Source organism: Meriones unguiculatus, chromosome 7, assembly GCF_030254825.1.
Source record: "Meriones unguiculatus strain TT.TT164.6M chromosome 7, Bangor_MerUng_6.1, whole genome shotgun sequence".
In the NCBI taxonomy this organism is placed as follows: Eukaryota; Metazoa; Chordata; class Mammalia; order Rodentia; family Muridae; genus Meriones; species Meriones unguiculatus.
Window position 1 is genome coordinate 36,445,518 of NC_083355.1, and position 20,165 is coordinate 36,465,682.

Consider the following 20,165-nt stretch of genomic DNA (forward strand, 5'->3'; position numbering starts at 1 on the left):
AAGATTTAAAGATTTAAAGATTCTGGTCCCTCCCAGCATGCCCAAGGCAGGGGCGATTCCTGCCTGGGCAAGCATCTATTGGTTAAAATGCTACATTTTGAATTGATTGGCTATAGGAAGGTCCCCAGACCATAATGACCTGGTGTCCTTCCCTAGGGGTAAGACACCTTTAATCCCAGCATTCCGGAGGCAGAGGCGGGAGGATCCCTGCGAGTTCAAGGCCAGCCCTGTCTACGGAGTGTGACCCTGGCTCAACAAACAAACAAGAGTTTGCCTTCATCCTTGGGTCTGCCCCGAGGCTGTCTAGCGCAGGGGAGGAGGCGGGGGTGGCTGAGAGGTGGTGATTAGTCACTGGCTGCGGCGCTCACACCTTTTATCCCCAGCCTTCCAGCAGTTGCCTCTCTGTATCTGGACAGAACCCTCAGACGCCAGCCCGGACGCCAGGAGGAGCGGGTAGCAGGGGTCTGCGAGCACCGAGCACCGTCTGGTGAGTTAGTACCGGGGCCGGGACGCCCCGCCCGCGCAGCAGCGCGCACGCGCGGCGCCCGGAACCCACGCGCGCCGGGGCCGCGGGCCCGCGCTCGGAAGAAGGGCGGCGGCGCGCAGGGAGCGGGGAGGCTCGGGAGGCCGGAGGGCAGGAGCCTCGAGCCGCGGGGCAGCACCGACCTGAGAGCCGCCACCGCAGCCGGGACGCGCGGTACGGGGTGCGGGGCGGCGGGGTGCGGGGCGGGGGGACGCCAGAGGGACCCGGGCCCGAGCGACCCTCGGCTCTGCAAACTTTGTGCGGGTGTCCGGGGACCTCGGGGCGCCGGGTGGGAGAGGCTAGGATCCCCCAACCCCAGCAGTAGGAATCAGCCTGCACCCGCGACCGGCCGCGCCAGTCAAGTAATCAACTTGAGCGTCTCTCTGTGGTGGTAGGTTGGGGTGCACAGAGCTCACACACGGCTCTTATCTCTCCTAAGTCTCCTTGCTCTGGAGCGAAGTTGGATTGTGCTGGGCTTGGGGTCGGGGAGGAAGCCGAGCCCGGTAGCCGCGTTAGGATTGTATAACTACCTTGTATCGGAGTGCATGTTGTTGGCACCGGCTAATGTTATGGTAACTGGGCATCTTGGAGGCGAGGGAAGGCGGGGTGCTTTACCAGTAGTCTCGCTGTCTGTGGATACTAAAAACAACGCCTTGTATTTTCCGCCCCGGAGAGCCCTAAGGCGTTTGGCTTCTGCTCTCTGGGTTACTTGCAGTGGGATTTCTGAGAGGTGGGTGCAGAGCTGTGTCTTCCGCCTCTTGCAGAGGTAAAAACGGAGGCAAAGATTCGGACTCTTAACTGGCTTTCATGAAAGGTGGAACGAGAGTTTGAACGCAGTTTCCTGCCATTCTTGTTCCTAAGTACCAACTTCGAAGTTTAATGAAAGGTCAGTGAAAGGTCAGAGGGGGGCGGTCAGTGCCCCGCAGCTGCAGGTCTCAGCTACGAAACTGCGTCCTTTGGACAACTTTTTTTTCCCCTTCCTAATTGCTTTTTTAACAACGGGAGACAAAAGTGTTGTGTGTATTCTTTGCAAAGCCGTCTGTGTTTAGGACTGCAATTTTGCCATTGTCTCGTGGACTCACAAAGGGCACTTAGTCTCTGCTCCCTTGAGAAGCAGAGAGAATGAGGCACCCCCGGAATGAGGCATCACCTCTTCCTTGCCAGGGACACCTTAAGAATTCACATCAGGTCAGATGAGGGCCGAGCATTCCCGGGAGGAGGGGGGAAGGAGCCCCACATGGGGCGGGCGGCTTGACACTAAGGCCCCAACTCCTGCCTCCAGCTCTGACTCACCTTCTGACGCTTGGGGGAGGAGAATAGCTGCTTGGTATTTTTGGCTTTCCCCCATAAAACGGGAAACAGTTGGCTTCATTTGAGTCTTCTCAGCATCCCTCTCAGCGCCGAGGGCTGAGCTGAGCCCTCCTCGGAAACCTTTGATACTGGCTGACTTGCAGGTATGCTTTCTGTTGAGATCCCTTACTAGATCAGCATACAGATTTGCTTCTATCCTAAGAAATGGCTGGAGGCTCCAAGTCTGGGAAATCTCTTAAGACTTTGGGATTAAAATTAGCATCCGGAGTGAGCTCTTATTTAAGTGTATGCCTTTGTATGAGAAATTTTGTTTTAAAACAAGGCGGATTAAAAAATGTTTTCCCAGCACCACCAGAAAGGCTTTACTCATTCTGTATGAAAAATTAGAACTTTACAGATGAGGTCCTTGTCTTCCAGTAATCGTCTTCAGAAGAACAACTGTATATCCTTCTGTTGCTTTGTATCTTGTAGCTTCTTTCCAGCATTTTCACAGATGTGTATTTGCATAAGTGATTTGCTAACAAGATTATTTTAAAGTTGCCGAGTCCTGTTCATAGAAATTTGGTTTCTGCCTTGAACAGGTAGCAGGCGTGCTTCTTAAGTACAACCAGTTGTAAAATTAGGTTAACTCTGACAGCGCCTTAGTATTTCTCCCCCGCAACAGGCAAAGGATCTCCACGCAAACAACTTGAAAGCAATTGAAGCATTATGATGAGTGGCTTTCCTCTCTGGTGCAAAATGGAAACTTTCCGATTAAAACACAAACATGCCGGACCAGCAGCGGTGGGGATTGTCTTTGCTCGGAGAAAACACAAGAGGGAGTGGAAGGCAGGGAGAGTTGCTAAAGCAACGAGGGCCTGGGTATAAACTTACCGAGCTGGCATTTAACGTGGTAGCTTCATTATTTATGATCGCTTCGCTGGGGTGACACAACAGAAGAGAAAGCGTTAATGGGGTGGGGGATGGAGGGGTCACAGCTCAAATCGGCAAGGTCAGGAAAAGGGTTCATCTGACAAAATTCCTGTCAGCAGTGCATGGGTTTGCAGAGCAAACATTTAACAGTAGTTTTGCTGTTCTAGAGGCACTGGGCTGAGTGCTGAGGTAGGAGGCTGATGAGGGCCATGACCTTAGTTGCTGGTGACATTCAAAGAGGAGGTGTTCTCTCCCTGGGCTAGCCAGAGTGGAGTATGTTTGGTAGTCAATGATGTGCTTACTTAACCTTTTAAATGTGGCTTATAAAGATAAAAGAATAAACTGAAAAGGTAACTTGATGAGTTACTTTAGAGAAAAATGTAAGTGTAACCAGAAGTTAAGAAGCAGACTCCCAACTGCTTTTCTCCCCCCTCCCCTCCCCTTCCCCCTCCCTCCCCTCCCCCTCCCCCTCAGGACAGCCGATTACTACACTGACTTCCATGGAAATAATCTCCTTTTGTCTTCGGCTCTAAACCAGCTGTTCATTCCCCTTTTACCTTTATGCAACATTCTTACAGGCCTTCTTGTTTTTGTTTTGTTTTGTTTTGTTTTGTTTTAGGAGACAGGGTTTCTCTGTGTAACCTTGGCTGAACTGGGCTCACTTTGTAGATAAACCAGGTTGGCCTTGAGCTCAGAGATCTACCTGCCTCTGCCTCCCAAGGGCTGGGATTGTAGTCATGTGCCACAGCACCAAGTTTAGATCTTTCTTTTGGTTGGCATCATATATACATATATAAATAATTTGCAGATCTATAAATAATTGTAATAAGTTCATGCAGTACAGTGTTTTCAATTTTTAGTTTGTGTATTTTTGTGTGTATTGGGGTATTGGTGTAATACACATGTTTGTCTGTGTACTGCATCTGTGCCTGGTGCCCAGGGAGGCCAGAAGAGGGATCCCTAAGACTGGAGTTACAGACAGTTGTGAGCTGCCGTGTGGAGGCTGGGAAACGAACCTGGGTCCTCTGCAGTAGAAGGCGGTGCCTCTGATGGCCGAACCATCTCTCCAGCCCCACTATGATTTTTGAAAATTCACCAAATTGTTATCTGAGGCTGTAGCTGGTTCATTTTGGGGTGAACATAGCACAGATTATCCGTAGATGTCAAATGCTGATGAACATTCTGGGTTGTTTGTGGCCTTGGGCAATTATGACAAGTGCTGGGTCAAGTGTGATGCTAAAGTGGTTGCCTCAATTTACATTCCTTCAGTGGTGTCCACCTTGAAGTCATTGCTCACCGTGTTTGCTGCATGACCACAGTAGGCTTGGATGTTTCTTAAGTGAATAAGTGACATGGGGGGGGGGCTAGTCTGGTGCTGTTGTGTCTTTCGCCAGTGTATTTGTGTGGAGGGTTGTTTTGCCTGCACGTGCCTGCAGAGGCCAGAGGGCATCTCCTCCTGGAACAGAAGTCACAGATAGTTGTGAGCCGCCAGGTGGGGGCTGGGAAATGAACCAGGATCATCTGGAAGAGCAGCCGGTGTTCTTAACTGTTGAGCCTCACTAACAGTTTACTCTTGTTAAGGTCTATGGTTTGAGCCAGGTGGTGACACACGGCCTTTACTCCCAGCACTTGGGAGGCAGAGGCCAACTTGATCCACAGTGAGTTCCAGGACGGCCAGGGCTCGGCACAGAGAAACTCTGTCTCAAACCAAAGCAAACAAAGTTCTGGGGTTTGAGTTGATGGACCCTTCAAACACCAGGGACAGTTTTCCCACTGGACTTATGAAAAACGCTCGTTTCATTTGACAGTTTATAGTTGCAGAAAATTTACCTATGCAAAATGAAATACTAGAAATAAAAGTCTTTGAAGGCCTTAAGTGGCTCCTGAATGACTTTGTGTCCAGCCCTAAAGGTGGCACTCAGAGAGTGTGTGAAGTGGGCATCAACTCACGCATCCTTGATAAAGGACCCAGAGGACAAGGCTGCACAAACGTGTGTATGCACGTCCCTATGGGGCACAGAGCATAGCCGCACACAGTGTCGGTTGCACGGGAAGAAATGACGCACAATTGTCAATGTAAGCTTTTGTCTCGCTCTTCCTTCGTATGTTAGAATAGAGGCAATTTGTTGCCTGTGTTTGGCTTTGCTGGCTGGATTTAAAGTTAGGAATGTGAGTGGGGGTGAGGAAGGAGAGGAATGAAGTCACCACAAGACATTTCCTAAATTCTGGCCTGTACTGGGTGCCTGTTACATATCTCTCTGTCCTGAGAGTGTAGGTCTTGTGACCTCCCAGGAGACCCTTCTTCACAGCCAGAGGGATGATGAAAGAATGAGTTCAGAGCTGTGGAAGTCACGGTTCCTTTCTACTCCTTCTGTAAGGCATCTTAGAAGATGCTACATTGCTGTGCTTTCAGTCTTTACTTTTTTTTTTTGTTTGTTTTGCTTGTAACAGTTTTTTGTTTGTTTTTGTTTCCCATCTGGCTTTCAAGAAAAGATGGCCTTGAGAATAGGATTAAAGAGCATTGCCAGGAGAGAGGCCCCTTCCGTGTGCTTTGATAAGCCCTTAGCCCTGTAGCTGCCGCCACACTCACTTGCCAATGACTTGCCAGTGAGGCTGGCTCAGCTCATCTGGTCACATCCGTGGTGACCCTGACAGAGAGCACTTCCTGCCCAGTTGTCAGCTCTTTGCACCTCCTGCCATCCCATAGTCTCTGTGGAGGAAAGGGCCCTTTTGAAATCCATGCATAGTTGGGTCCCAGATTGATAGCCTATGGCAGTTTTTTTTTAATTGTTTCTTTTATTTTTGAGATTATAATTATATCATCTCCTCCTTGCAAACCCTCCCATGCACTGCTCTTTGCTTTCTTTTAAATTCATGACCTCTCTCTCCATTAACTGTTGCTAGATGCATATATTAATATGTATATACATATTTACATATACATTCCTAAATACGATCTGCTCAGTCTGTGTAATGTTGCTTGTATGTATGTTCTCAGGGTTGACCGTTTGGCACTGGATAGCCAGTTGGTGGGCTCTTCCCTTGGGAAGACTAGATTTCAGGCTTTTTTGACTCCTTCCTCCCCCCCCGCCCCCATGGGTGTCGTGTCCCATTCCTATATTGCTGGCTCTTGGGTGTTGGGGGCTGAAGGACCAGAACCTCATGTCATCCCCTGATAAGACAGCACACTTGAGGCCAGCCTGGGATCAGGAGACCCTGTCACAGCAAACAAAACGCACTATATGAAGTCCAAGTCCTCTTGGGCCCCTTCTCTTCTTTCCTTACTGAAGCAGAGTCTGCTATGAATTCCATTCAACTTGTTTGTTTTTTTATTGTTTATAATACTCTCTTTCTGTGTCTGTGTGTGTCTCAAAACAGCCTGTAGTAACTCCAGTTCCCGGTGATATGATGCCCTCTTCTGGCTCCCTCCAGTACCCGACACACACATGGATGCCCCAAGGTGCACAGGCAAAAGACCCCCAACACGTAAAAACAATTTCTAAAAATTAAGAAGAAAAATGGAAATTAATTTGCTAGCGCTCTTAATTAACTTGGTATAAATCACACAAACACACACACACACACACACACACACACCACACACTGGCTTGGGTATGTGTTCAATCCTTGGAGAAAGGTAAACTTTACTGCTGGGGATTTTAGGATCCTGATCTGCGCCAATTGCACATCGAAGGGTAAAAGCTGAGCAAGGGGCGCTCGCTCGCTCGGGAGGGCTTTCCTGTGTACTTAATTCTAATTTCTGAACTCTTTCGTCTTCCTGAAAATAACAGTATGGACTTTTGAGGCCTGAGACCTTCTGGTCCTGCTTCTCAGGGGACAGTACCATTTAACCAGGTATCTGCGGTTCACATTTTTAAACCATTTCTGTAAGGTTTTAAGGGCATTATTTACACAGGCCGTTGCATAGAGTATTTTTTTTTAATTGTCAATAAGCAGCTCTAAGTGTCTTCATGAGCTCCCACCAGCACCTCCTTGGTTCAGTTTGAGTCGTGTCTTCACAAAGTCTGTCTTAGCTCCAGCAGTTTCGGATTTTGAGAGGCCAACACCCAGAGCATCCAGGAAAGGAGCGCACACTGACCTTACATTCCTCCCTCACTGGTCCTCTTGGGAGTCTTTAGATTGGCTGGTCTGCCGTGGTGGGGTTGAGTGATGCCATCCACGATGGCAGGAGGCCCTGGTCCCTGAGCGGTTTCTCGAGCTCTCTGTAGAGGCTCAGAAAGCCTCTCCATCTCTGCCCTCCTCCGGTTCCTCATCTGGGAAGGATGGCAGAGTGACAGTGATCCCCCTGGCACTGTGCAGTCTCCCTCCAGTGAAGGCTGCGAGCGCAGGATCCGTGAGGCAGAGTGAGGCGGGGGAGCGTCCGTCCATGCTAGAATGTGGATGAAGGCCGCCTGGCATCCTGGGACCTGCAGAACTGGATCCGTAGTTGCTGGGATATTGCCTGAAAGCCTGCGTTTCTTGGCAAGCACATGGGGAGAGCTGCCAGCATGGGACACACAGGGAGTCGGAAGCGGGCAGCAACAGAGGGCCTGCTTTCCGCATCTAGAACCTGGGAACACGGCTCTTGAAAGGCAATAATGGCAAGATGGGTCAGCAGATAAACGTGCTTGCTGCCAAGGCTGATGACCTGGGTTTGATCCCAGGGACCCACGTGGTAGAAAAAGAACCACCAACCACAAGTTGGCCTCTGACCTCCACACATATGTCATGGCGTGTGTACAGCCAGACACAGGTACAATGCACAAAATAAGATATAAATTTAAAAAAGGGAGGCAATAATGACAACCTTAAATGGACTGGAGAGAGAAGCATGTTAGTCTGCCCTGATTTGAATGTGCCCCTCTGAGGCCCGTGCGCTGAAGGCTTGGTGTTCAGGGTGTCCGTGTCGGGCAGGTGGAACTTAGAATTACCTACAACAAGGTAATGAGGTCATTGGGGCATCACCCACCGATAAGGAACTGATGTTATTTTAGAGTGGGTTCTTGTGAGGGGGAGCTGTCCTGGAGAGCCAGTCTGGCCCCCTCCTGGTCTGTTGCATCCCTCCGGAGTCTCCCACCTTGACGTCACCCACCACGCTGTGACACAGCTGGGGGCGGCACAGGTGAAGCCGACCGTCTGTGTGTGGACTTTCAGCCTCAAAAACTGAGCAACATTACCCGTTGAGGCGGGGGATTCCTGAGATAAAGCCCAGGGCCTCGTGTATGTCAGGCACTAGTCCTTTTCTTTATCTAGCACCCAGCCTCCAGGATTTTATTATAGCGCTAGAAAATGAGTGACTGTATCTCCCTAAGGAACAAACGACCTTTGGCATTGCCGACTGATGCTTACTCTGCTTTGGTCGGGGACTCCCTCCTTGCATGGCTTCAGTATCTGTTGTTTGCATTTACTATTTGAGTCACTTAATGTCTGTCTCTTCCCATGATTCAGTTGTTTTTACATGAGTGTCATGTGTCATTTGTTCATGATGAAATTTTGACAGTCTTTTTTTTTTTTTAATTTTGGGACAAGGTCTAATGTAGCCCAGGCTGTCCTCAAACTAACTATATAGGCCAGGCCTTCTCCTCCTGACCCTTCTACCTCACCTCCCAAATGCCATGATTAGACCTGTGGCCACCACGCTTGGCTTTCTAGAGAAAAACATGTGTCTTTAAGGACCTGTTCAGAGATTCCTGGAGACCAAGAACCCAGACAGACCTAGCGTAGTGGGGACAACTTGTGTTTGCTTCATAATGGGTAGGTCCTCAGTGGGAAGTCAAAGTTGGGAGGCGACATGGAGCCTGGGGCCATGCTGGTGTCTTACATCATATCTAGTCCTTGATCAGCTGGGACCTCCCTTGGGCTGTTGCTTGAACTGCATGTCACGTGATTGTTGTTGGACTACTTTGGGCTTCCTCACAGCATAGCACCTGACTTCTAAGTGCAAGTCTCAGGAGAGACCTTCACCTCACCTTGGAAGCATCATTTCTTTTTGGCTATGTATTATATCCCTTTTTTTTTTTTTTTGGTTGGCCTTTTTACAGACCTGGGTTTCTAGAGTCATCAGCCCTACCCTGGGAGAAATGTCAACATTAAGGCTGTGTGTTAAATAACTCGGTAAACACTGCCATGTGAACTGTGAGGGTAAGCACCAAGCTGGGTGAGAGTCACAACTAAAACTTCAGTTCCGGGTCAGGCACGGCGGTGCGCATCTCTGGTTCCAACACTTGGGAGGGAGAGGCAAGAAAATCAAGGGGTTCAAGGCCATTATAGGCTACGAGGGATCTTGTTTCAAAGCTAAGAAGATAAAGAAGATGCTAGCTGGGTCTGATGCTTCAGGCCTGTGACCCTGGCAACTTGGGAAACTGAGGCAGGATGGACATTTCAAGAATTGTCTTGACTGTAAAATGAGTTCAAGGTCAGCCTGAACAACTTAGATAAACAAAGGGCTTAGGAAGTAGCTCAGTGGTAGAGTGATGGCATGTGTGCTGTTTGGTCCCAGTACTGCCAAAAAAAGAAAAAGAAAACCGTTAATTCCAGGCTACGCCATGGTACCTGAATGAATGCATAGTCATCTTCATAGTTTATCTCACATCGTCAGTTGCCATCTTTTGTCGTTGCTAATTTTATCCCAATGAGGAAGATCAATGGATTTATCATATAGAACCAGGTTTTGCTTTTTGAATCAGTCTCACTGTTTAGCCCACACTAACATAGAAGTCACATCAGTCTTCCTGGCGGGGTCCCCTGAGTCCTGGGATTATAGGAATGAGAGCCTGTGCCTGGCCTAGAGCCAGACATCCTCGGATGTGTATATTTTATCACTCTTTTGGCTTTTAGTCTCCCTGCTCTCACCAAATGGAGTGTCATGTCTCCTGTGGAGCTATGATCACTCTCCAGCTCTATTTGGCTAGTGTCATGCAGTGGCTTTAGCAAATGTGTCCACAGGGGGTCAAGGAGATGGTCAGCTGGTTGCACTATCAGGCAGCTGCTCAGTAGCTGTGTCACACTCAGGGAATGTGGGGCACTGAGCCAGGTGGAACTGCCTAAGGGGTTCTGTTTATTTGGGGTTTGGTTTTCTGAAATGATCTTTCACACCACAGTCCAGTTGCTTGGTGCTCACTATAGCCTAGGCTGGCCTCAAACCCATCGCGGTCCTCCTGCCTCAGCCTCCCACATTCTGGGATTATAGGTGTCTTTCGTTTCACATGTACTGTGTGTCTTTGTCCTCACTCAAGAACACTGTTGTAGCTCTTCCCTAATACGGTGGCAAAAGCAAAATGACGTCTGTCAGGGCGTTCCCCCTTAATCCTTTCCTTTTCACAGTCAGAAGCAATGTGTGGATATCTTTTATTTCATTTTATGTCAATGTGAATGTTACAAGATATTTGTTAGATTTTTATTCTTAATGTTCTGTCAAGTGATTCCTTAATGAAAGGCTATCGATCGTGTTATGAGTTTTAGTTTGAGTGAATGGTTTAAGCGGAGTGTGGTGGCCCACACCTCTAAGCTAAGCACTTGTGAGGTGGACGTAAAATGATCAGGAGTTCCGGGGCAGCCTCAGCCACAAAGTGAGTTAAGGGCCAACCTGGGCTACTTGATATCCTGTTTCAAAAACAAAGCGACACTCAACTTTTCCCTCAGTGGTGCACATTTGTGATTTAAAAGTGAAAATATCCCAGCACGGTGGTACGTCTGTAATCCCAGCACTGGGGAGGCAGAGGCAGGCAGATCTCTGTGAGTTTGAGGCCAGCCTGGTCTACAAAGCAAGTCTAGTACAAGCCAAGGCTACACAGAGAAACTCTGTCTTGAAATAAATATTTTTTTTTTAAAAAGTGAAAATAAGTGAGAAAAGTAATATATATCACAACGTAGGCTAAAATGCTTGTTTTAAAAGGAGTGACCTTAAGGTTTCGTTGTTTTTTAAAGAACTAGAAAGATGGATAAAATGTGATTTTGCATAGCTTTTTGAGCATAAAAGAGTAAGTTTAGGGGCTGGGGAGAGGGGTAAGAATGCCTTTTGCTCTTGCAGAGGCCCCACCTGTAGTTCCCAGCCCCACGTCAAGGGGCTCACAGCCACCTGTATCTCTAGCTCCAGGGGGATCTGATGCCCTCTTCTGGCTATGGTGGGCACTTGCACATGCCCACACAGACAAACCTCATTCATTCACGTATCTATCTTTCGATATCTATATCTGTATCTATTCCTCTGATATGTACTTTGACCCTCTGAAGTTCCTAAAGCTAGGAATATTTCATTACATTGTTATTTACATTTTTTAAATTAAAATATAATTATACCTCTCCTCCTTTCCCCTTTCTTCCTCCAGCCCCTCCTACTACGCTCCATCCCCACTCTCAACTTGGTGGCCCCTTTTTACTTTATTATTGTTACATATATAGACAAATGCACAAATACAACCTGCCAAGTTCAGTTTTGTTTTGCGTGTACATGGCTGCTGGGCTGATGACCTTGTACTGGGCTGCCAGTCGGGGCTCATCCCTGGAAGAGTTTAACTCTCTCAGCAGTCATTAGTTGCCTTACGTCTTTGTCTAGGGGTGAGACCCTGTGAAAAATTTCCCCTTCCTCTTTAGCATGCCAGTTGATACTGTCATCATTTCAGGCCTTGTTTACGTGGCCATTTCTAAGCGAGGCGGTCACACAGCAGACTTCCTGGTCCTGTGGCTCTTAGAATCTTCCTGCCGCATCTTCTGCGGTGCCCCCTGATCCACAGATGCAGGAGCTGTGACACCATAGGTAGGACTGTCAACTGCTTCCCTCCCTTGGCAGCTTGGGTTGTACCTGCTGGCACTGTGGAAGCCTGAGTTCAGGAGAGAGGCCTCCAGGTTAGCTCCAGTTCAGTAGTCCTGGGATCTAGATGAAAGCGATCTCAGCACCTTTGGTTAACTTCAGCCTCTGAGAGGCATCGAGAGGCAACAGAAGAGCCTGTGTATTGTTTGTGGAGTCATTTGGACCTGGACCAACGATGTAAAAATATATCCTGTAATTGGTACTGGTTTTGTAGTCTGTGGAGAGCATTGTCAGCTCAAGAGACATAACTTCATCAATCTATATGTATGTGTGTGTGTGTTGGGTATCAAGTTCTCTGTCCTCCCTTCCCTTTCCCCAGATAGAGCCCCCTCAATGTTTTTCCATTTCCCTCTTCCTAACTACCCATATCCTGCTATTTCCTTCTCAGTGTCCCTTACACATCCCCATGGTCCCAGATAGGACTATTTTAGACCATTTTGCAGCTCTCCTTCCCTTCTGGGCCACAATGACCACTTTCTATATTTTCATCATGAGAAAAGACATGCAGCAGAGAGGAGTTTACATCTTTCCCCGCCGAGTCTGGTGGGTGCCAGTTCCTTACGAAGGAAAAGCAGCTTTGGCGACACTCGGGTGGATGCCCTGCGCAGGCCGGGACTCCCAGACAGTCTCAGCCACATTGGCACGGGTCCAGGTGTGGAGTACCAGGGTGTAGCCACAGGACAAATTCTACATGTCCAGAGCTCGGCATGCTGGGAGCAAGGGCAGCTCTTAGCTGGCACTGTACTAAGACTACAGGTAACCCATGAGACACTAAACGTTGGCCCCTAGTGCCTGATGCTTATCGTTCAGAGACCAGGGCCTTAGTAGGTCGCCTGGTCCCTGAACTTGCTGCTGTCCTTCTGTGGCTCCTCCTGAGTGCTGCATTGTGGGTATACACTGTGCCTGACATCTCTGACGTCCTTACACCTGATTTTTTGTTTTGAGACAGTGTCTTATGCAGACCAGGCTGGCCTTGAACTCAACAGACATTTGTCAGCCTCTACCTCCAAGTGCTGGAATTAAAGGTGTGAGCCAAACACACCTGGTTTTGTAAAGCTCTCAGCGCACCCCTCCTAGCCTTCTGTGTTTGGCTTAAGACAGCTCTGCTTTTCTGCCTTTGAGGTCTCATTGCCATTCCCTTGGTCAGGAAACATTTTTACCTCCAAGAAGAAAATGCAGCTGCACAGCAGCTTGGGAAGGCTGAGGTGGACACCATGGTCAGTCGGTGTGTTCGATGCTCTCACAGGCTGCCATGCAACAGTGCAGGGTCCTGCCTACTCGGCTCTGGGGTAGTCTTTGATCCCCACCCAGGCTGGACCCGACACTTAGCAGACTTCCTGCCTCCCAGCACGTGTCTGCTGAGTTGACTTTGTGTTCCTGTCATGTAATACCTTTGGGCCTTTGTATTCCTTAGAGCAAGGGCCGGCCATTCTTAGAACTGGGTCAAACTAGGCTGCTTACGCCTGAAGCGGGGGGCAGCCCCTTGCTGGTTGGTGTTCCTCTGTCACAAGGAAGCTTCTGAGCCACAGAACCATCAGAGGCTGTGGCAGTCCTCTGTCCTGGACACTTTAGCATGGAGTGTCCATGCAGGAGGAGCTCCGTCCACCTGGGATCAGGCTTGTCTGTCAGCATTTACAGCCTGCCCCCCGGCTGCCGCTGCTGCCAGGACACTGTGATGAGGACACAGCACCCCGCACGGTCCCACCGAGAAGCAATGTGTGGTGCTGCAATTTTTTTGGAATTTACCTGGCTTTTTGCCTTCTCCAGGTTGCAACCACCTTGTCCTGCTCAAACTTGTGTTTTCCAGTCTGTAAGGGGTTAGGGGATTGGAGAGAAGCTTGTGTAGTACCTGCCCTCTCGCTGGCAGAAGGCTTTTTTTTTTTTCCCCTAAACCTTGTAGCCAGCTTTGGCATTTGGAGCAGGTTTGCTGGCACGGGACCGAGTGCCAGCAGCAGGAACAGAGCATCGTGTCTGCCTTGCTTGCATTCTGCCTGGAGGACGCGCAATCTGTCCTCTCTGTCCATCCACACTGAGTGCATGAGTGGGCCTGCAGCCTGCCTTTGCAAAGCCTGGGCAGCCGGCTCTGGAGGGCTGGCGGCCTCCTGGATGGCAGTATCATTTGGGAGAGGCACAGACGAAGTCCCTCTTAACTAGGCAACGAGATAGCCATGTCGAAATTTGAAAAGAGAATCCTCAGCACTTGAAGGTTTTGCATTTATCGCCTCCGTGGTTCAGTTCTTTAAAACTGAGAGAATTCTGCCAGGGGAGGGCACACTGGTTGGCACACCTGTTCTGTCCAGTGCCCACATCTCTTTGAACTTGTCCTCTGCAGACCCCTGTGGCATGGGTCAGCTCTCAGGAGTGGAGCTCCAAGGTGGGGCAGCCCTTGAGCACCTCAGCCTTGGGGAGGGAGGTCCTGGGTGGTACCTCACGGCACCCATTACTTTATCAGTTCACAGACTGTCCCTGTTCAGCTTCTCCCATCCTGCACCAGAACCACAGAAACTGGGGCCCAGTGGCCTGAGTCCAAACAAACTTCCCAAAGGATTCTGCTAGGAAAACCACTGCATTGTGACAGAACTGAGCCTGGCTTTGGGTACAACATAAGGTCTTATGTAACCCAGGATGGCCCCGAACTTGCTATATAGCTGAGGATGGTCTTGAACTCCTGATCTTCCTGCCTCCACCTCCCAAGTGCTGGGATTACAAGCATGAGCCACTTATGTGTATGATTGCCTGGATGGATGGATGAATGAATGAATGAATGAATGAATGAATGAATGAAAATGCTTGCACACAGTGTGCATGCCTGGTGGCCACAAAGGCTGGAAGAGGGCATTATATCCCTCGAGGGCTGGAGCTGCGGGTGCTGGACCTGCACCTCAGTCTCCTGCAAGGGCAGGGTATGGAGCTTTTAGCCGCTGAGCTGTCTGTATAATGCCTGTGGTGGTGGCGGTTTTATATTTATTTGTTGGGTGGGGCACCAAGTGCTCAAGTGTGGAGGTCAGAGGACAACTGTAGGAGCCTGTTCTGTCCTCCGCCTTGTGGGTTCTGGAGATGAGACTCAGGCCCTCAGGCCCGGTGGAAAGCAGCGCTGCCTGCTGAGCCATCTTGCCAGCCCCAGAGGTTTGTTTTTGTTTTTTGACCTCTGCTGGGGCGGATGAGGGAAGTCACCGATGCCGGGCAAGCACTCTATCACAGAATTAGCCCCTAGCCCCTAATCCTTCTTCTAAACCATTTTATTCTGTTCTCTCTGTTGGTTTGCTATGGAGGCAGGGTCTCACTGTGTGGCTTAGGCCGTCGTTGGTCCTTCTGCCCCCGCCTCCCTCCCAGGGCTGGGGTTACGGGTTTCCCTCACCGCGACTAGCTTTCCAAACTATCTGGAAGTACTGAACCTGCATGTCATGTAACAGTCTCTACTCCTAGGTGCTTAACCAAGGGAGAGCCTTTGTTCACACAAACGTCTGCTCCTGAACGTTTGTAGTGGTTTTGCTCAGTTTTACAACAGTCTTAAGCTAGGAACAATCCAGTATCCATGAGGAGATACAGAAATCATGTGGTGTGTTTACACTGAGGAGTAGTATTCAGCAATAAAAATGGACTTGTGCCCAGCATCAGTGAAGACTCTCATGCTGTGCACAAAGAAGGTAGACACCCCCAAATTTGAAGGATTTTTTTAAAAAAAGATTTTATTCATTTTATGTATATGAGCGCTCTATCTTCTTGTACACCTGCATGCCAGAAGAAGGCATCAGACCCTAGTGTAGATGGCTGTGGGCCACCCTGTGGTTGCTGGGAATTGAACTCAGGACCTCTGGAAGAACAGCCGGTGCTCTTAACTGCTAAGCCATCTCTCCAGCCCCTTGAAGGACTTTAATGGACAACTTCAAAGCTAAGTGTGGTGACACAGGCATGTAATCCCAGCACTCAGGAGACTGAGGCAGGAGGATTAAGAGTTTGAGGCTAGCTAGTAGTTAGCCAAGGTTGCGTAGTAAGATTCCGTCTCAAACACACATACACACCTCAAAAGTAAGATGAGGGTGGAGGGCAAAGAGCGAAGAGGAATGTGTTTTAAAGGAACATGGGATATTGAGTGAGAGCGCATGGGTATTTACTATTTTGAGGTCCTGTGTCTGGAGTGTTTGTGTCGAAACTACCAAGGGACACAGTTGGTGGTAGTTTATGCAGCATTTACATGCCAGCAAAGCTGCAACCAAAACGTGTGGTGCTTATCCGTGCGAGGCTGCAGATCTGCGTGGGAGAGGAGCCCTTTCAGGAGATGTTCATGGTGCCTGTCGGGCTACATGATGGTCAAAGGCCAAAATGGTGAAAAGGGTGAACTTTGAGCTTGCTCTCCTAAGCAGCAGGGTCAGCTGGTGGCATTGCTGGCAATGGCCCTGCTGTCTGTGGCGCTGTCCTGGTGCCGTGGCTGAAGACCATGCTCCTAACCCCACAGCACCTTGCACTCCTCTACCCCTTGTCACAGCTCCCCTTCCCATCCCTGTCACCTGCTTCGCTGTTCTTCCTGTGGTGACTTCAGGCCCAGCTCCCAGTGCTCCTGGGGTGACAGCAAGTGCCAGGGAGAGAGCGTGGCTCAGCCTGACATCTTCCAGGCCTAGAGAGCATTCTGCAATACACTGATTGATAATACATTGCAAAGTATCACACTAATGCAATACTTAGTGGTGTGGTCCTTGAATTGCCTTTGTCTTTGTCATTGCCAAAACCGTACGTAGCGCTGGCAGGCTCTGAGCTTAGGTTTCTGAGACCCAGTTGCTGTTTCCTACAGGCATATTTATTAAGTCACACGAGAAATGTCCAGCAGACCCCTGCTTCCAAGATTCCTCCCCAACTCAATTTAGCAACAAGAACCCAAGAGGAATTGCATGGGGCTTCCTGACTGGCTTGTCTCTTTGTCTTCCTGCAGATCTGATTTGCATTCACGGTCACCAGCACTGCTCACCTAAGACCTTGTGGATCCAGACCAAGGGCTCAAGCTCACTGGACTCCTCAGAACGTGAGTAGCCATGGTGCTGCTGCTACGTGAGCCCGTCTGTCTGAGCACACTCTGGTTTCCTGTGGCATCAGACGGGTGTTACACGGTTGTCAGGATGTGCAAGCTTTGAAACAAGTTGGCTTGGCAGGGAGAGAGTATGTCTGAAATCACAGGAAGCCAGCAATTACACTATCTTTTCCTTCTTGAGACATGGTCTCACCCAGTAGTGCAGGCTGGCCTAGCCCCAATAATCCTCTTCCTAGGATATGCTACCATGCCCAGCTTAATAATTTCCTCTCCTATGGTTACAAATGCGTACTGGTATTTTATTGTAAACACTTGACTAATGAGAAAAAGAGATTTCAGATACTGAACTAAATTCATGTTAATTTCAGCACATCCCTGAACCCGGGAGGAGACATGTGGGAGCTTAGAACTGGCAGAGGAAGTACCAGAGTAGCTCAGATAAATTCCCATTTAGCTCATTGACAGTAATACAATTTGAAGACCATGCATGACCTTCAAAGCTAAGGGTTTAACTCCTGTGGTACTTGTTAGCATGTTTGAGGCAGGTACTGGTTCACTCTCTAGCACTGTGTACAGACACACACACACACACACACACACACTGACTGCCTGCAAATTGCCTGGGATTATGTCCATGGAAAGACCACAGTGCCTGAATTTAATTGCTCTTCCAGAAGTGTCTTCGGGTTGGTGGGATGGCTCAGCAGGTCAAGGTGCCTGTTGCCAAGCCTGACAACCTGAAGTCAGTCCCTGAAACCCAAGTGGTGGAAGGAGGGAACTCACTCCCACAGTTGTCCTCCAACCTCCACGGACATACACCGCACAATAAGAAAAGTATTTTTAAACAGCGAAGCGCAAACATGACTCGCTTCTTTTTGCTGGCCTCCAGTCGCACTATTCCGTAAAGGCAGTTTATTAACTCCCTGGCCTGCTGAACTGTCTCTTCCATACCTTCACAAGGTCTCCATGTCTAGAAGTAGTTTAAGAAAACATGGGAGTGAGAAGTACGTGGTACCGTGGCTCTGTGGAGTACACCACTTTGGATTTCTGGGCAGGGCCTGGACCTTCCTACACTTGCCTAGCCAGCAAGTCTGGGTTTGATCCCAACATTGAGGAATCAAAGAGCGCCCCTCCCTTCAGCAGGACTCTGCCAGATGGCTCTTCAGGAACCAGTCAGGCATGTTTTCTGTCTTTTAACTTTTTCTAAAAATAGGGTGACTGTTTTCACTGAGGCGCTTACAATAAAAAAAAAAAAAAAAGCTTAGTTTTATATTGATTTTACATGTTGGCATTGCAGGCTGAATTTCCCAGTAGACAACAGAAAATGATTTATATACTTCCTGCAAAGCATGCACTCTGTCTTCCTGATTCTTTCCCTTCCCTTCCCCCAAGCACTGGAGGCAGCCGTGGTAGATGAATAACGTGCAAAGTTCTGACAGACTCCTGTATCTTGCAGGAAGGAGGCTGCAGTCTTGAATTCCCTGGTGGAGGACGGACTCCACACTCTCTGGTCTTGCCCTCTGATGATGAAAGTGTGACTGCCGGCATCTTCAATGAGCTCCAGAGGTCACAGCACGCTCCCACGGACTCTCATGGCCCCTCGGATGATTTCCGAGGGAGACATAGGAGGCATTGCTCAGATCACCTCCTCTCTCTTCTTGGGCAGAGGCAGCGTGGCCTCCAACCGGCACCTCCTCCAGGCCCGCGGCATCACCTGCATTGTCAATGCTACCATCGAGATCCCCAACTTCAACTGGCCGCAGTTTGAATACGTTAAAGTGCCTCTGGCGGACATTCCTCATGCCCCCATCAGACTGTACTTTGACACTGTGGCCGACAAGATCCACAGTGTGAGCAAGAAGCACGGGGCCACCTTGGTGCACTGTGCTGCAGGGGTCAGCCGCTCGGCCACCCTCTGTATCGCGTACCTGATGAAATTCCACAACGTGTGCCTGCTGGAGGCATACAACTGGGTGAAAGCCCGGAGGCCTGTCATCAGGCCCAATGTGGGCTTCTGGAGGCAGCTGATAGACTACGAGAGCCAGCTCTTTGGGAAGTCTACGGTTAAGATGATACAGACACCCTACGGCGTCATTCCAGACGTTTACGAGAAGGAGTCCCGACACCTGATGCCTTACTGGGGGATTTAGTGCCGGCACAGCCGGCGTCCACAGCCCCTCAGCACTACCAGCATCTGCCACACACCGTCTGCTCCCCTCCTCCTCTCTGATTCTCCCACAAGTGTTTCTACACTGGGCATTTGGGTGTAAGAGATGCGGAGGGGGGGAGACAAACACATTGCTAGGAACATTTTTTAAGACTAGCATTTTGAAATAGCGACCATGAAAATCTCTAACTGGCCTTTAATTGTTTGTAACAACTGGGACAGTGTAGGCCACTGTCCCTGCTCTCTTTCTGCCTCCTTCCTTCTGGATATCTGCAGGACGAGCTCCTTGCAAATATCCCTTTGGGCCCTGATTAACCCTCTAGAGACCAGCTAGACAGCTGGACAGTAGTTTAGGGGAGATCAAGGCCAGCTCAGTCTCTACAGGATTAGCCAGGTCCTTTCTTTTCCTGTTACTTAGTGATTCTGTAAGTTAGCCGTTGTTATTTAGTTGATAAGTGATTATGGTAAAATCTGTTGCAAAGACCCTCTTGAAATCAGTGCGGCCTGGGATTACATTAGCGTTATTTTTAATAAACCTCCCTGCATAACATAAGCCCTTTACTAATCATTTCAGGGGCATGCGTGTCAGTGGAAGAAAGATGGTCTGCAGTCACTGCTGAGCTGCGGCTCTTAGGACTGCCACGGTCACTACTTAAAACAGAAGCCCCAGCGGTAGCAGGTCGGCATTTCAGGTCCCTGCGGATGAGCAGAGATCAGTGTCATCTGTACATGGGAACAGTGCCGGGTAGATGTGCCCAACCTGCAGCTCGTGAGCAGTAAGATTCCAGGACAGCTGTGAATTGCAGCCCCACACTGTAGCAGACCACAGTCACGCCACAAGGTCAAAGGTTGGGCACCTCTGGTGGCACGCACACACACTGTATCAAAGTATCAAGTCCACCACCCAGGAGACAGAAGGCGTGCCTCTGCTCTCCTAGAAACGCAGGAAGCCTCTATCTGCCGCAGACCTCTGCTGCTCAAGCAAAGAGCAGCAGACCTCCCGGCACAGCCCGCCAGGGAAGCGGCACAGGTTTAGCAAGCGCTTCAGGGTTTGCTGTCCTGAGCGGCTGCGGGGGGCCAGGCAGCCCAGAGCACTGTTTCATTTTATTTGCCAGGTCATCTGTTCATGAAGCGGTTTTCTGGCTTTTTGATCTGTTTTAACAAGACCCAAACATGCCAGTAACATACAGAAATGAATTCTATCTTGCAGATTTTACCTGGGTTATGGCAATGGTATTCCAGCAATTTACCTTTTCTTGTTTTATACTATTTATATACCCTTACACATACCCATCTTTATCTAAATAGGCATTTTTGAAAGTTGCCCTGGGAAATCAGAGGAACATATATGCAACATTAGCAAATTGCCAAAAAGCAATCCGTGGAGCCTGGCTATTTTAGCAATGAAGCCAAGCTTAAG

The 20,165-nt window shown here is 49.3% G+C and overlaps 1 protein-coding gene across 1 annotated transcript; it reads left to right on the forward strand.

Annotated features, from left to right (window-relative positions):
- The first annotated feature begins 551 nt into the window (after positions 1-551).
- Dusp14 (dual specificity phosphatase 14) lies at positions 552-19,298 on the forward strand. The gene is made up of 3 exons (XM_021641483.2): positions 552-697; positions 16,483-16,572; positions 18,035-19,298. Exon 3 carries the CDS (start codon positions 18,132-18,134, stop codon positions 18,726-18,728), a length of 597 nt encoding a protein of 198 aa, XP_021497158.1. The 5' UTR covers positions 552-697; positions 16,483-16,572; positions 18,035-18,131; the 3' UTR covers positions 18,729-19,298.
- The last annotated feature ends 867 nt before the right edge of the window (positions 19,299-20,165 follow it).

Bases quoted from the DNA above. Each gene is read 5' to 3' on its own strand.
- Dusp14 (XM_021641483.2), top strand. From the start codon at position 18,132: ATGAGCTCCAGAGGTCACAGCACGCTCCCACGGACTCTCATGGCCCCT.